Genomic DNA, 12,863 nt, shown 5'->3' on the forward strand with positions numbered 1-12,863 from the left:
GTAAAATGTGATCAAATTATATTGGAAATAAATGCATTTATATTGTAGATGTGCGTCATTAAAAAGCAAGAAGTATCACTTTGTCATGAACCAAGGATACGTGTCAAACATGCCACAGAAAACATGCCAGTCAACATGGACAAGTTCTAAATGCAAATACACTGACATGCAGATGCCTGACCAGTTGTTAAGAGCACATACGTGAAAATACAGGAGGAGATTCTTACATTGTAGACTTGATGAAGCAAATTCAACTAAAACGGAAGATCTGTCTGTGGCAAGTTTAAAAAGCCTTTTTAAAGTAGCCCCCAGACTGTGACTGGCTTAGATCTTACCTGTTTTTAGACTTTAGATAGATATTTTAAAGTCACCCTTTACACAAAAATGACTTTATAAGTAACAAGCGGCCATACATCTTCGTGGGTAAAGACTTATTTTCATGCTTCACGCTGCTCAGCTCTGCAGCAGAAAATGTTCGCATTGCAAGTTTGGAGGAATTCTAACAGTTACGGGGACACTTTTCATGGAAAACTCTGAATAATCAAGCAACCAAAAAGGATTTAAAAAACAATGCAATCATGAAAGGCACTAGATTGTTTTCTTGGGCACAAATGACTAATAATGTCCTAACTGCTGTAGGAAACACAAAGCATGAGCCAAGTTCTTGCAATTTTTTGATGTATTGCAACTGGTCAGGAGGTCAGCAGAGTTAGTCTCAAACTGGCAACAAGTTTTTTCATGAAACAGTCTTTATTATTATTTCTCCGACAGCAAAATGTAGACTGGTAGTATAAACCAGTCCCAAATATCTCTGTGAAGTGACAAACAAAATGACAAAAAAACCTTTAAGGTCTAAACCCCGTCCACAAGGGTACATATTTAGCTTCTCAGATGGTAATTAGGCTACCGTCTCCAAATTGGCTGTGCTGACCGCCATCTAATGTAGGTTATACACTTACTATTATTAAGTACCACATTTAACCCTACTTTAAAAATCTTAACTAGCATACTAAAAGAGAAGAACATTGTCTTAACAAGATGTCTAAATTTTCTGTGGGGTTCCACAGGGGTCAGTTCTTGGTCCTCTGCCATTGAATCCATACATGCTCCCTCCTTATGGAAACATCATGCAGAAAAACAATGTTTTCTACCATTTATATGCTGATGATACACAGCTTTGTGTATCACTTTCCTTTGACAGCTTCAGATGAATATATGACTTTCGTAACTGGAAGTCTAAAAACTTTCTACAACTTTACAAAGATACAACTCATACCCTAATCGTATGCCAAAAATGACGAGTTAATATCCGTTATCATAATTTTCTCTGTGAGCATGTCAAAAACCTTTGTTATTTCTGATGATAATTTTGACTTTCAGCATCACATCTCAGCTGTTATAAAGACTAACATTAAAACATTTCTAGCTGACTGTATGGAGAGACAGGCGCTGAAGCGGGCCAGGGAGGCCTTCCTGAGCGGCAGGACTCGGCCGGTGGAGTTCAGGCTGCAGCAGCTTCACGCCTTGCAGAGGATGATCAAAGAGAAAGAGACGGAGATCTCCACTGCTCTCAAACAGGACATCAACAGGGTGAGAGGAGTCAGAGCACACTGCTGAATCTAAATGTACAGCACATCTATGTAATTCACCATATTGATGCCATTTTTTCTCTGACATCATACTCAGGGTGGGAAAGCTTCCTGATTGCTCAGCAACTGAAAAGGCAATGGATAATGAAAATATGGCGCCATATTTCAATGTAAAACATGTTTGATACTCCATTAGCTACTGCTAGACAAGAGCTAACATGAGCATTCAACCAATTCCTAGCTAAACTTACCATTTAAAAGTATTATACACAAATATCTAGCTGACGGTAATGTTAGCTAGGAATTGGTTAAATGCTAATGTTAGCGCTTGTCTTAAGATAGCTGAGAGGGTTATCAAAAATATATAAATCCTATAAATAGGAAATTGACAAATCATTTTAATTTCACTGCCTCGTGATTGATCTGCAAGTTTAAAAACAATAGTGACAATCTGGAGAGACACTGGGCCACATTTCAATGTAAAACAACATGCTTGATAACCTGTTAGCTACTGTTAGACAACAGCTAACATTAGCATTCAACCAGTCCACAACATTACTGTTTAATAGTAGTACACAAACACTATAAAGTCCTTAGCTCCTTTCTAACAGTAATAATCGAATTGTAAAATATGTTGTTATAACTTGATATATAACCCTCCAAATGTTCTTTGTCATTGTCTATTAACTTGTGGATCATACTGCAATCTTTTAAATTATATCTTTTGTCAGATTCCAGGAATATATATGATTTTAAACAAGCTAACAGTATTTTTAGCTCGGAAGTGGCTAAATGCTAAGGTTAGCTTCTCTCCAACGGTAGCTAATGGGTTGTTTAAACCTCAAATATGGCTCAATTTCCCTCCAAATATTTACTTAGGAGTTGTGGATCATTCTGCAAGCTATGAAATGATAACTCAGGTCAGATTCCTGAATTATATACGATTTTGGACCCTGACAGTCCAACAGAAACTGCCTTTGAACTTTCCACCCCGACCATGACGTCAGAGAAAAATGGCTGCTGTGTTTCAGGTTGCACTTTGTAAAAACAGAAAACGTGACGAATCGTTATTGTTTCACTGCTTCTTGGTGGATCAATAACTGAAAAAACTATGGATAGCTAAAATCAGGATGGACATTGGGCTTTATAACAAAGTACCGTTAAACAACAGCTAGCATTAGCATTTAACCAATTCCGCGCTACCATTACTGTCAGCTAGGAATTAGTACGGTGTAATACTAGCTAACAGTAATATTAGCTAGTAAGTGGCTGAATGCTAATGTTAGCTTCTCTCTATTAGCTATTAGCTATTGGGTTATCAAATAGGTTTTTTAATGTGAAATATGGCCCAATGCGACTCCACATTTAACAATCAATTGGCTGTAAAGTTACAGGTCAATCCGGAAGCGATTAAACGATAACGATTTGTTTCCTTCGTATCTAAGATTTGTTAACTGGATCACAGCATCTTACACCTGTGCAAACTTGGAATACAGCTTAACAGCATGACTGTATTTGAGCTTCACTCTCTGAGCCAGACTTGAGAATGATTTGTTAGCATAGGAGAGCATTTGATTCATTTTTTCTTCAGGTGATGATAGAACACAGTGTCGTCTGCATAATGTCATAGGTATTCTGGGTTTCCTTACAGAGCCAGTACGACACGCCGCTCCTGGAGCTGATCGGTATTGAGAACGAGATCAAACTGGCGATAGGCAAGGTGGCACAGTGGGCGGCTCCTCGGTCCGTTGAGAGGAACTTCCTCACCATAAAAGATGAGGTCTACGTGCAGCCGGAGCCCCTGGGAGTCGTGCTCATCATCGGGGCCTGGAATTACCCCTGGGCCGTCACCCTGCAGCCGCTGGTCGGAGCTATCGCAGCTGGTAGGGAGCCTCTCAGTCTCCAGTCAAACAATACTTTTTACTAGAGTGTAGCTTTTTTGGTGACACATCAGGTCTGACATGAACTTCTAAAGCAAAGAAATGTATTTTAAAGTCCTGCTCACTTACACGTATTTCAGTAGTTGATGAATTTGTGTGGAGCTATGTTGTAGATTTTTGATTCTTTACGGAACTTAAGCTAACCTTTATCCATTTTTCAGTTACCCTTATTGAAGAGATAATAGTAATACAAATACTGAGATAACAATCATGTCCCACAGTCCCATCAGTTACTTCTTCTAATATGCATAAAACTTTTAATCATTGAGAGAAAGGTCTCCAGTTTGGCGCCACGGTCAGCCCTGCATTCTCAGCCCTCCTACTCGCCTGCTCTCCGTCACTCAGTGATCTCACTCCGTTCACAGGGACCTGTGTTCTCTCTGTGCAGGGAACGCAGCTGTGGTGAAGCCGTCCGAGCTCAGCGAGTTCTCGTCCCTCCTCCTCCGGGCGCTGCTGCCTCGCTATCTCGACAAGGTCTGAACACCGGTGCTATTGTTTATGGAAAAAAGCTGCTGTAACGTCAAAGCCTTGCACCAACGCAGCACAGAAAATGTGACGGATGTGTTTCACTCCAAGGCTAAAAGGCCACTGTACGAGGGGTCTCCTGCTAACATCATCTGTGTTATGCCCTATTGTTTCATATTTTTGGATCCAAATGACACATAGGTACAAAAGGTGTTGCTGCAGTAGATTGCTTTAACAAGCTGTAATGGTTCCAATGTGCGTCAACTAAAAGTTTCCACTGACAGGCTCAGATTGTTATTCTCTGTGTCTGACAACATTACTAAAATGATTACTACAGAGACTGACCTTTTTAGTAAGAGTAAGATGCTTTTCTTTAACCAGAAACAGCTGTAACATCGCTATCTTTAAAGCCACCAGACTCCATTGACAAAACCAGTCATTTTTACCCTGCAGGATAAGGGAGTTGCCCATCTACTGCTGCTTTTACCGCTTAGTTTGTTTGTGTTATTGTGGGACTTTGGTGGTTAAATGGTTATTTTGGATCCAACACAACAAAGTAACAGATCGAGGCGGCAGTAGATCAGCAACTCCTGTCTTCTGCAAAATAGAATTACTGATTTTGTCAGTGGAGTCTGGTGGCTTTGAACAGAGGAACAAAACAGCTGCTTCTGGTTGGAAAAAAAGATCTAATCTTTAAAAAGGCTTATTTCTCTGTGGGACATTTTCTTTAATGTCATACAGATATCATATCAATCTAGGCCTGTCAGTGGCCAAATCAAGCACTTAGGATTACAAGGATTACATTGCATTAATTACAGTCCCTCTTGCAGCTGCTCACTAAAGCAGTCTAGCAGTCAGAGAAAGTTCTTTAACCTTTAAGTAATTTAGCCTCAAAACATGTAAAAATAGAGCTCAGGATTAATAAAATATGGAAAATTCCCTTAAATGTGTCAAGAACTTGGCGCTCATTTTCAAACATGTTTTATGTTTTTATTTACCTTGCGTATTTTAAAACTATTTAAATCTTTAAAAAAATATAATAATTGACTGTGCTGTCTATTTGCAGGACCTGTACCCTGTAGTGACGGGCGGGGTGTCAGAGACCCAGGAGCTGCTAAGGCTCCGGTTCGATCACATCTTCTACACAGGAAACAGCACGGTGGGCAAAGTGGTGATGGAGGCTGCAGCTCGACACCTCACCCCGGTGACCCTGGAGCTGGGAGGGAAGAGCCCCTGCTACATCGACAAGGACTGTGACATCAGAATCGCCTGCCGGTAACTCATGACTCATCTGAGGAGACGCTAACACCAATACAGCTGAAGTACATGTTTAAATCAATTATTCTTTTTACGATTTTATACGATTAAATCAATCGTTTAAAATCAAAATACAAGACTGTGCACTGAATGACTTTGCTGACTTGTGGAGGTTAAGCACTTTAACCAAAGAGGAAGAAGCTTTAAAGGGGAATTACACTTATTTTTAACTTGGGTCCTTGCTTGTTCTGACAACATTACAGAAAGGATCCCTACAGATGCAGACCTTTTTGATTAAATCCTCACACAACATTTGAGTCGATGGTCTACTGCTGCTTCAGTTGGTTCGGTAATCGTGTAATTGTCGGACTTTGGAATCTTAAATATTTAGTTTGGATCCAACATAATATTTGTGCATCACAAAATAACACAAATTAAACGATAGCTCTAAACCAGTTTAGGCTAGGCTAAAAAGTGTCTCAATGCTCATGTTAGCTGTTAGCTTTGACTACAAGGTGACTTCAGTATTCTGGAAAGGCTCTGTTTCTTCTGTGCATTACATAAAAGCACAATGATGCACAACTGCTCCTGTTTTATTAACACAGATTGTGAAAAGATTTTGAGATACAATTATGAGATGCAAACAGACACAGAAGGAATATGAGGACACGAGGCCACTCACATGATCGTCTCAGCAGCCCTCAGTTCTGTGCATGTGCAGAACAGATCAGATCAGGCAGCGTCTGAAAGTCGTTTAATTTCTGACATGAACTGACTTCTGTGCAGAAAGGACAGCCAGCACAGATCAGGCACTGATAGTGTCTTCAGAAGTGGAGGCTGCAGGCTTCCTGGAGGGAAGAAAGTACTGAGATTTAATTTTGACTTTCGAAATCGATTATCTAAATCAAATTTTGTTTAAGAAGGGAAATTGCTCTTCCTCTAACAGCTACACAACCATGAGTCTTTCTCAAAAACCTTAAAACACATTCACATTACACATTAAAGTATTCATAAACGTGATCAACACTGTGTCTTTAACAATGACTGTATATATAGATGGACGACGCGTCTCCATCCGCTCTCATTGTACAGAATTGATGCCAAAATAGCCCCTGTGATAGGCGCTGCCATCTTGCGATGGTGACATCATTTGGAGCCAGAGACTGAGCAGTAGAGATCAGCGGGTGAAGCGGCGGTAGCCACTACTGCTGACCAAAACACACACTTAACTTACCGAAAAAACAGCAAGGATCCCGCACACCGGCGTGTTTAACAGCAGAACAGCTTCTCTGTGTTGGTCTGAGGTTAAAGTTCACAGGTATGGAAACTTCAATGACTGTAGTGATTGTTTTAGTAACGTCTCCTCTCGCCGATCGTCCGCTACTCTGCTAATCCGGAACTGATCGGCTGCAGGAGCCGTATTTGTCAACAGAGCTGTCAATCATCATTTTGACAGCATCAAATAACTAATTAAAAATAAACTTGTCAGAAAAATGAACACTTGGACATAAATCAGCATGATAAGAACTAACTATAATGACAGAAACCATGTTTGAGAAAAATGTATTTGACGTGTATTTTGATTTTATAGTTTGACTCATGTCCCATCTGTTAACATGGAGGAGCTTAATGACCTATACTGCAGCCAGTCAGCAGGGGGCGATAGAGAGGGTTTGGCTTCACTTTTAGGGAGCTGTCATGTCGTCCATCTTTTTATACAGTCTATGGTCTTTACCCATACCTGCTCTGTGTGCAGTCGTATCACCTGGGGAAAGTTTGTGAACTGCGGTCAGACGTGCATCGCTCCAGACTTCATCCTGTGTGAGCCGTGCATCCAGGGCCGAGTGGTGGAGTGCATCCGACAAACTCTACTGGTACCACTTTCCTCTAAACCTGTCCGAGCAGCATCTTAACGTTAATAAAACTGCACCGTCTGGAGTTTAATCAAAACATTTTTATCCATCACAGGAATTTTACGGCGCTGATCCCAAATGCTCCCCGGACTACGGCCGAATCATCAACCAGCGTCACTTCATCCGAGTTCTGGGTCTGATGGAGGGTTACACTCCGGTGGTGGGAGGACAGAGCGACGCCTCACAGCGATACATCGGTACGAAGATACAGAGTCCAGAGCTGAGAAAGAAGTTGAATCAAGTATCTGTGCTATTACTTAAATCAATATTTGTTCTTAATGTTGTCGTCCATGCAGCCCCCACAGTGCTGAAGGACGTGCCCCCTCACTCCCGGCTGATGCAGGAGGAGATCTTCGGCCCCCTGCTGCCCATCGTCACTGTGAGCGACATGGACGACGCCATCCGCTTCGTCAACGAGAGAGAGAAACCTCTGGCGCTCTACATCTTCTGCACGGATAAGAAGGTGAGAGGAAACAGCAGGAGGGAGATTCAAACGTGTTTTAATGTTAGAAACGCTTCTTTATTATTGTTCTGTCTCTTTAAGGCGACAAAAAGGATGATTGAGGAGACGACGAGTGGAGGAGTGACGGTGAATGACGTCATGATGCACTACACGCTGAGCTCTCTCCCGTTTGGTGGAGTTGGTAAGACTCAAAGTGCATTATTGTCTGTATTTTTACATACATGGACTTCTGCATGGAGGCATTAACCTGTCAGGCAAGCTTCAGGGCCAACCTTTAAAACTCTTATCTGTTTGTACGCCCTCCAGGTCAGAGCGGTATGGGCCGGTATCACGGTAAACACACCTTTGACCAGCTGAGCCACCAGAGGGCGTGCCTGGTCCGCTCTCTGCGTATGGAGAGCGTCAACCTGTCCCGGTACCCTCCACAGGACCGGCGGCGGGCGCGCAGGGTGCGGATGGCCCTCAAGGCGCCGCTGATCGACATGTCGAAGAGGACGCTCATCTGGGCCATCACCGCCACCGTCATCGGCTTCGGCCTGTCCGTCACCCTGCTGGTCATCCTGCTCATCGCTGCAGGACTCAACTGCACCTGCTGGTATTACAGAGGCTTCTATAACTACTTCTGGTGAAAGATAACGCAAACAGATCCTACTAAGAAACCTCTCACAGTATTCAAAGTAAAACATTTTCTATTGTTTGTCCATAATAAAAGGTTTGTTCATATGTTATCATCTTCTATCTTTATTATTCTCTGCTTCTAACACTTTTATTTCACACGTTTATTTCTACCTAAATAGCCTCTGAGATACTTTAACAAGCCCGTCATCAACGACAAGAAACACTGTTTAAAGTCGTAAATACAATCAAGACTAAATACATGCTCTTCTCATGACGCCAGAATCTACGGAAGCCCTAAGCGGACATGCATCCATACATGTTATTTACTCTGTTTTCCTGTGATAATGAATCATTTTCGGTTGTTTACTGGAGATCTCGACTTATTTATCTCGTTACCTTGAGATAACAAAGCTGCACCACCGTAACGTCAGGTGATCATGACTCATTTCTCCAGAGCTGCAAAAGCACAAAACAAACAGAAACAGGCTTAACACCTCATCAGTGTGGCAGCATGGCATGTCCCGCTCTGTAACATCACAGTGAGCAGCCTGTTGTTCTGTTTTCTAGATCGCCAGAAAATTATCCCGTTTTCATGAGAAAACCAGCTCGAGATAACGAGATAAGTCGAGAAACATTCAGAAATGACTCGTTATCGCAGGAAAATAGAGTCAATAAAATGTATGGCTGCATGCCCGCTTAGTGCTTCCGTAAGAAACACAGTGGACATTTACAATAACATTTTACATTAACTTATTTTTCATCATTATAATATGCAAATCGAAGACTATCCAGATGTTATCCATGGAGATAAATCTTCCTCCAATCTTAGATGACATGCTTTCATATTTTTTATCTGAGAGTCCTGATAGTGCTGCATGAGATTTTTTTGTCTATAAAGAATAATATAATAAAATCAAGTCAGTGAAGGTTCGTGGCATAAAAGGGACCCCCTGAAACCCCCTCAAGTGCCCCTGCTTTGAGAACGACTACTGTACAGTTACAACATGATGGAAGTGTACCGCCTGTGGACACCAGAGGGCAGCAGAGAGCTACAGAAGAGTTTTTAAAGCCACAAATAAACAACTGATGAAGATCAGGAAGGGAGCAAACACAGGTAATAAAGTGACTTTATGTTCCATATGTTCACATTTATTTAAAGTTACAACAAGAACCCTAAAAGACATTCTCATTAAAACTGATTTAAACATAAATGAAGAGAAGAAGATGTAAAGTTTGTTTCTGTACAGTCACAGATGGTCCAGCTAGTGTAACATAATCTGCATTTGTGATTGTAAAAACACAATTTTTCAACCTCTGACTGAAGCATCCGAAATAAAATCTGACAAACTTAATGTGCAGCAGTTAGTCCCAAAGTGCACTCAGGCCTCTCTGAGTCGTGTTAGCGAGCACCCCATTAGCATCCGGCTCTCCCCGCTCCTCTGAGATGCTGCTAAGCTCCAAACAGACAGTTTTATCACTTAATAGTTGTGTGGATATCAGAGTTTCAGCTTGTAAACCAGCAGCAGGAAGCAGCTGACATCTCTGCTCCCAGTTTCAGATCTAACAGGCTGAGGCTGAGCTGAGAAGCTGAAAAGCTTTGAGGCAATCAAAGTCTGTCCTCTAGAAGTTCTTGTTTTTGTCACTGTCAGGCTCAGATTGTTTTTCTAAGTGTGTGACAACATTACAGAAAGGACCCTACAGAGATAGACCTTTTTGTTAAAGAGGAAGATGAGTTTTTTAAAGCAAGAATAGCTGCTGCATCGCTCTCTTCAAAGCCACCAGACTCCATTGAAAAAAATGTAATTTTACTCCTCAGATAATTTGGGATGCCGGTCTTCTGCTGCCTTGATTGGTTAGGTGTTTTTTGTGTAATTAAGTGTAAAACAAATATTATATTTGATCCGAACAAACTATTTAAAACCCCAAAAGTCCCACAATAACACAAACTAACTCAGCGATTGAGGCGGCGGTAAAACAGCGTCTCCTGTGATCTGCAAGGTAAAATTACTGTTTTTGTCAATGGAGTCTGGTGGCTTTGAAGAGACAGATGTAACAGCTGTTTCTGGTTTCAAAAAAGATCTTCCTCTTAAACAGAAAGGTCTATCTCCGTAGGGATCCTTTCTGTAATGTTGTCAATAACAATCTGAGTCTGTCAGTGGAAAAAACAAGAACTTTTAGTGGACAGACTTTGATTGGACGTAGTTGCCCTGAAAGATCACATTGCAGCTATTTCATCTTGTTTGACGGTCGCAAACTGGAGCAATCTACTGGAGCGATTCCAAAACCTTTTTGTGGCTATTACTAATTTAGATGTAAAAATAGGGGCCAGGTTTAAAATACCAGAATTTCCCTTTTAGCTCTCAGCAGCTCCGTCTCGTCTGTGTGTAATTTTCATTGACAAAAATTACTTCAGCTGCAGTCCTCTCTGACTGGATCCGCTCTAATTAACTGACCGCCTGATTTGTACTTTATTTGTGTCAGTTATCGAGTCCACAGCTCAGAGCAGATCGGTGCTGTCAGTGCTGTTGCAGTTCCTGAAGGTGGCTGCACATCAGGAAAAGGTCACAGGTCAATAAATGCCTTTGAAGTGCAGAAGTTCCTGGATCCATATGTTCAGGAGGTTGCAGAGATTTCAGTCCTCAAGCAGATTCTTGGAGCTCAGGTACATTTATGAGCCGTACATTCATGCACCGAGCGGTGGAGAGTTTCTTTCCGGATGCTTTAGCAGATGTGAAACCACATCATCTGTTTTATACCTGCAGACACAGTTTCCCTTCCCTTTACAATTAAAAATAGAAATCTAATTGATGCTTCTGTTTCGTGTAGACGCCCTGATATTAGATACTGAGTGTTTGAAAATGAGTGCAGTTGATCTAAAAATGGACATTAAAGTCAGTTTAAACTGACTGTTAGCAGAGTAACATTATATTTAGCAGCTGAGCAACATTTCTCTGCTTATAGAGCTGTGTGTCATCACTGTTTCTCTCTTAGTGCCTGCACATCCACAAGAGGCTAATGTTAGATCTCTACATTAAGAAAACATCGTAATCAAACCTGCTCTTGTGTAGCGTCTTTCTAGTCTTCCTAACGCTCAAGGCACTTTTACTCCAGCTGTGTCCCAATGCAGGGGCTGCGTCCTTCGAAGGACGTATTTGAAGGCCGATGGAGTCATAGCGGCGCGTACCATTTCAAAGGCTCCTCTTGCGTCCTCATTTTCCCGGGCCACGAAGGATCCATCAGGTACATCCTTTGTGGCCAAACGTATCCCAAGATTAATTGCACGCCCATTCAAACAAGAGTCTTAAACGGCCGAGGAATATGCTTTAAATGTTTTTTGTTTTAAACTCAATCGAATAGCTGCGATACAAATGTCGTATTCAATTCTGTAAATGTTGCTAGGCGACAGGAGGAGAATTATGTGGCACAAGGGTAAGGAAGGTAACAGCTGGTGACGCAAACAGGAAATGCTCCGTAGACCAGGCCATCTCATTTCAGTTCGGCCTTAGCGCATCCTCCGTAGGCCGCACCCTTCGAATGATGTAGCTTCTTTATGTTACTGACACGTTCACACATTAATGCAAAGTAAAGAATCAGCTAATCATTCACACACACACTTTTTGGTTCAGTGTCTGCAGTGTCGACATGCAGACAGGAGTAAGTTAGTAAAATGTATTTATAAAGCAGCTTACAAGAGCAGACGAGAGAGATCGCAACAGACATGAAATAGAGACAGTTACATAAAAGCAGCTGCAGATCGAACTGCGACCGTCCCCTTAAAGGGCGACCCGCTCTACCCCTGAGCCACAGCCGCCCCTGTTACTCATCTGATTGAGCTGAAATCAACAGACATATCTTTGCATGAATAAAACAGTTACTCTGAAACATGTTTTATAGTGTATATATGGTTTCACATAGCGCTTCATATTCATAGATAAACTTGAGCCACACACTACGATCAGGTCTCCATCTTTCTGACCTCCTGTTGGGACTTCTTCTGCTGTCAGGTGACTGGTGCTCTGCAGGAGGACGCCCTGCAGGCCGCTCTGTGTTTCTGCTGGATATAAAGTTTACTTCAGCAGATACTTGCCCTCATTTGTCCTCTCTGCAGAAAACACACTCTGCCAGAGAGCTGTCAGCCCAGCAGCTGCCTGACTGAACTCTGCTGGCAGCGGGCCTCACACACACACACACACACACACACACACACTGCTGCTGTAAACAGAAGGACCCCCTCCCTCTTTCTCATATTTTACTGTGCAGAGCATTTGGCGTAAAGACTCTACACATGAGGTTCAGCACTTCTCATGTCTTCTGTCTTATTTCTAACATCTCATGAATAATGCATCATTTTAATTTGGAAGGTGGAAATCTTGACTTTGATTCAAGAAGTGTGAAGGTGAACACAAGTTTGCACCTTCAGCTGCTTTGGAAGTCGTCCTGCTGAATGTTTTGCTGCTTTTCTCACATGCACTGCCGACAGTCTGCCCCTGAACGTTTCCAGACTTGCCCTTTCACACACGTCCCTCACAGCGGGACATTTTCCCTGACAGACAAGGTGTGAGAGGTACGCTGCGGTTCTGCAACGGGTGAACAGAAGCTCTTGAATCTCTTCCTCTCT

At 42.1% G+C, this 12,863-nt stretch overlaps 1 protein-coding gene across 1 annotated transcript; it reads left to right on the forward strand.

The window, feature by feature from the left end:
- The first annotated feature begins 1,434 nt into the window (after positions 1-1,434).
- Positions 1,435-8,355, forward strand: LOC138604592 (aldehyde dehydrogenase, dimeric NADP-preferring-like). Its single transcript, XM_069676538.1, has 9 exons — positions 1,435-1,590; positions 3,241-3,472; positions 3,918-4,003; positions 5,061-5,269; positions 7,008-7,125; positions 7,220-7,361; positions 7,461-7,627; positions 7,709-7,808; positions 7,934-8,355. Exons 1-9 carry the CDS (start codon positions 1,435-1,437, stop codon positions 8,254-8,256), a joined length of 1,533 nt encoding a protein of 510 aa, XP_069532639.1. The 3' UTR covers positions 8,257-8,355.
- Positions 8,356-12,863: the final 4,508 nt, after the last annotated feature.

Source organism: Semicossyphus pulcher, unplaced genomic scaffold (assembly GCF_022749685.1).
Source record: "Semicossyphus pulcher isolate SPU_LCO1_2020_fin unplaced genomic scaffold, fSemPul1.0.p SCAF_26, whole genome shotgun sequence".
NCBI classification, from domain to species: domain Eukaryota; kingdom Metazoa; phylum Chordata; class Actinopteri; order Labriformes; family Labridae; genus Semicossyphus; species Semicossyphus pulcher.

Bases quoted from the DNA above. Each gene is read 5' to 3' on its own strand.
- LOC138604592 (XM_069676538.1), top strand. From the start codon at position 1,435: ATGGAGAGACAGGCGCTGAAGCGGGCCAGGGAGGCCTTCCTGAGCGGC. The intron at 5,270-7,007 runs GTAACTCATGAC...CTCTGTGTGCAG, and splicing joins GACATCAGAATCGCCTGCCG to TCGTATCACCTGGGGAAAGT. The intron at 7,362-7,460 runs GTACGAAGATAC...TCGTCCATGCAG, and splicing joins CGCCTCACAGCGATACATCG to CCCCCACAGTGCTGAAGGAC.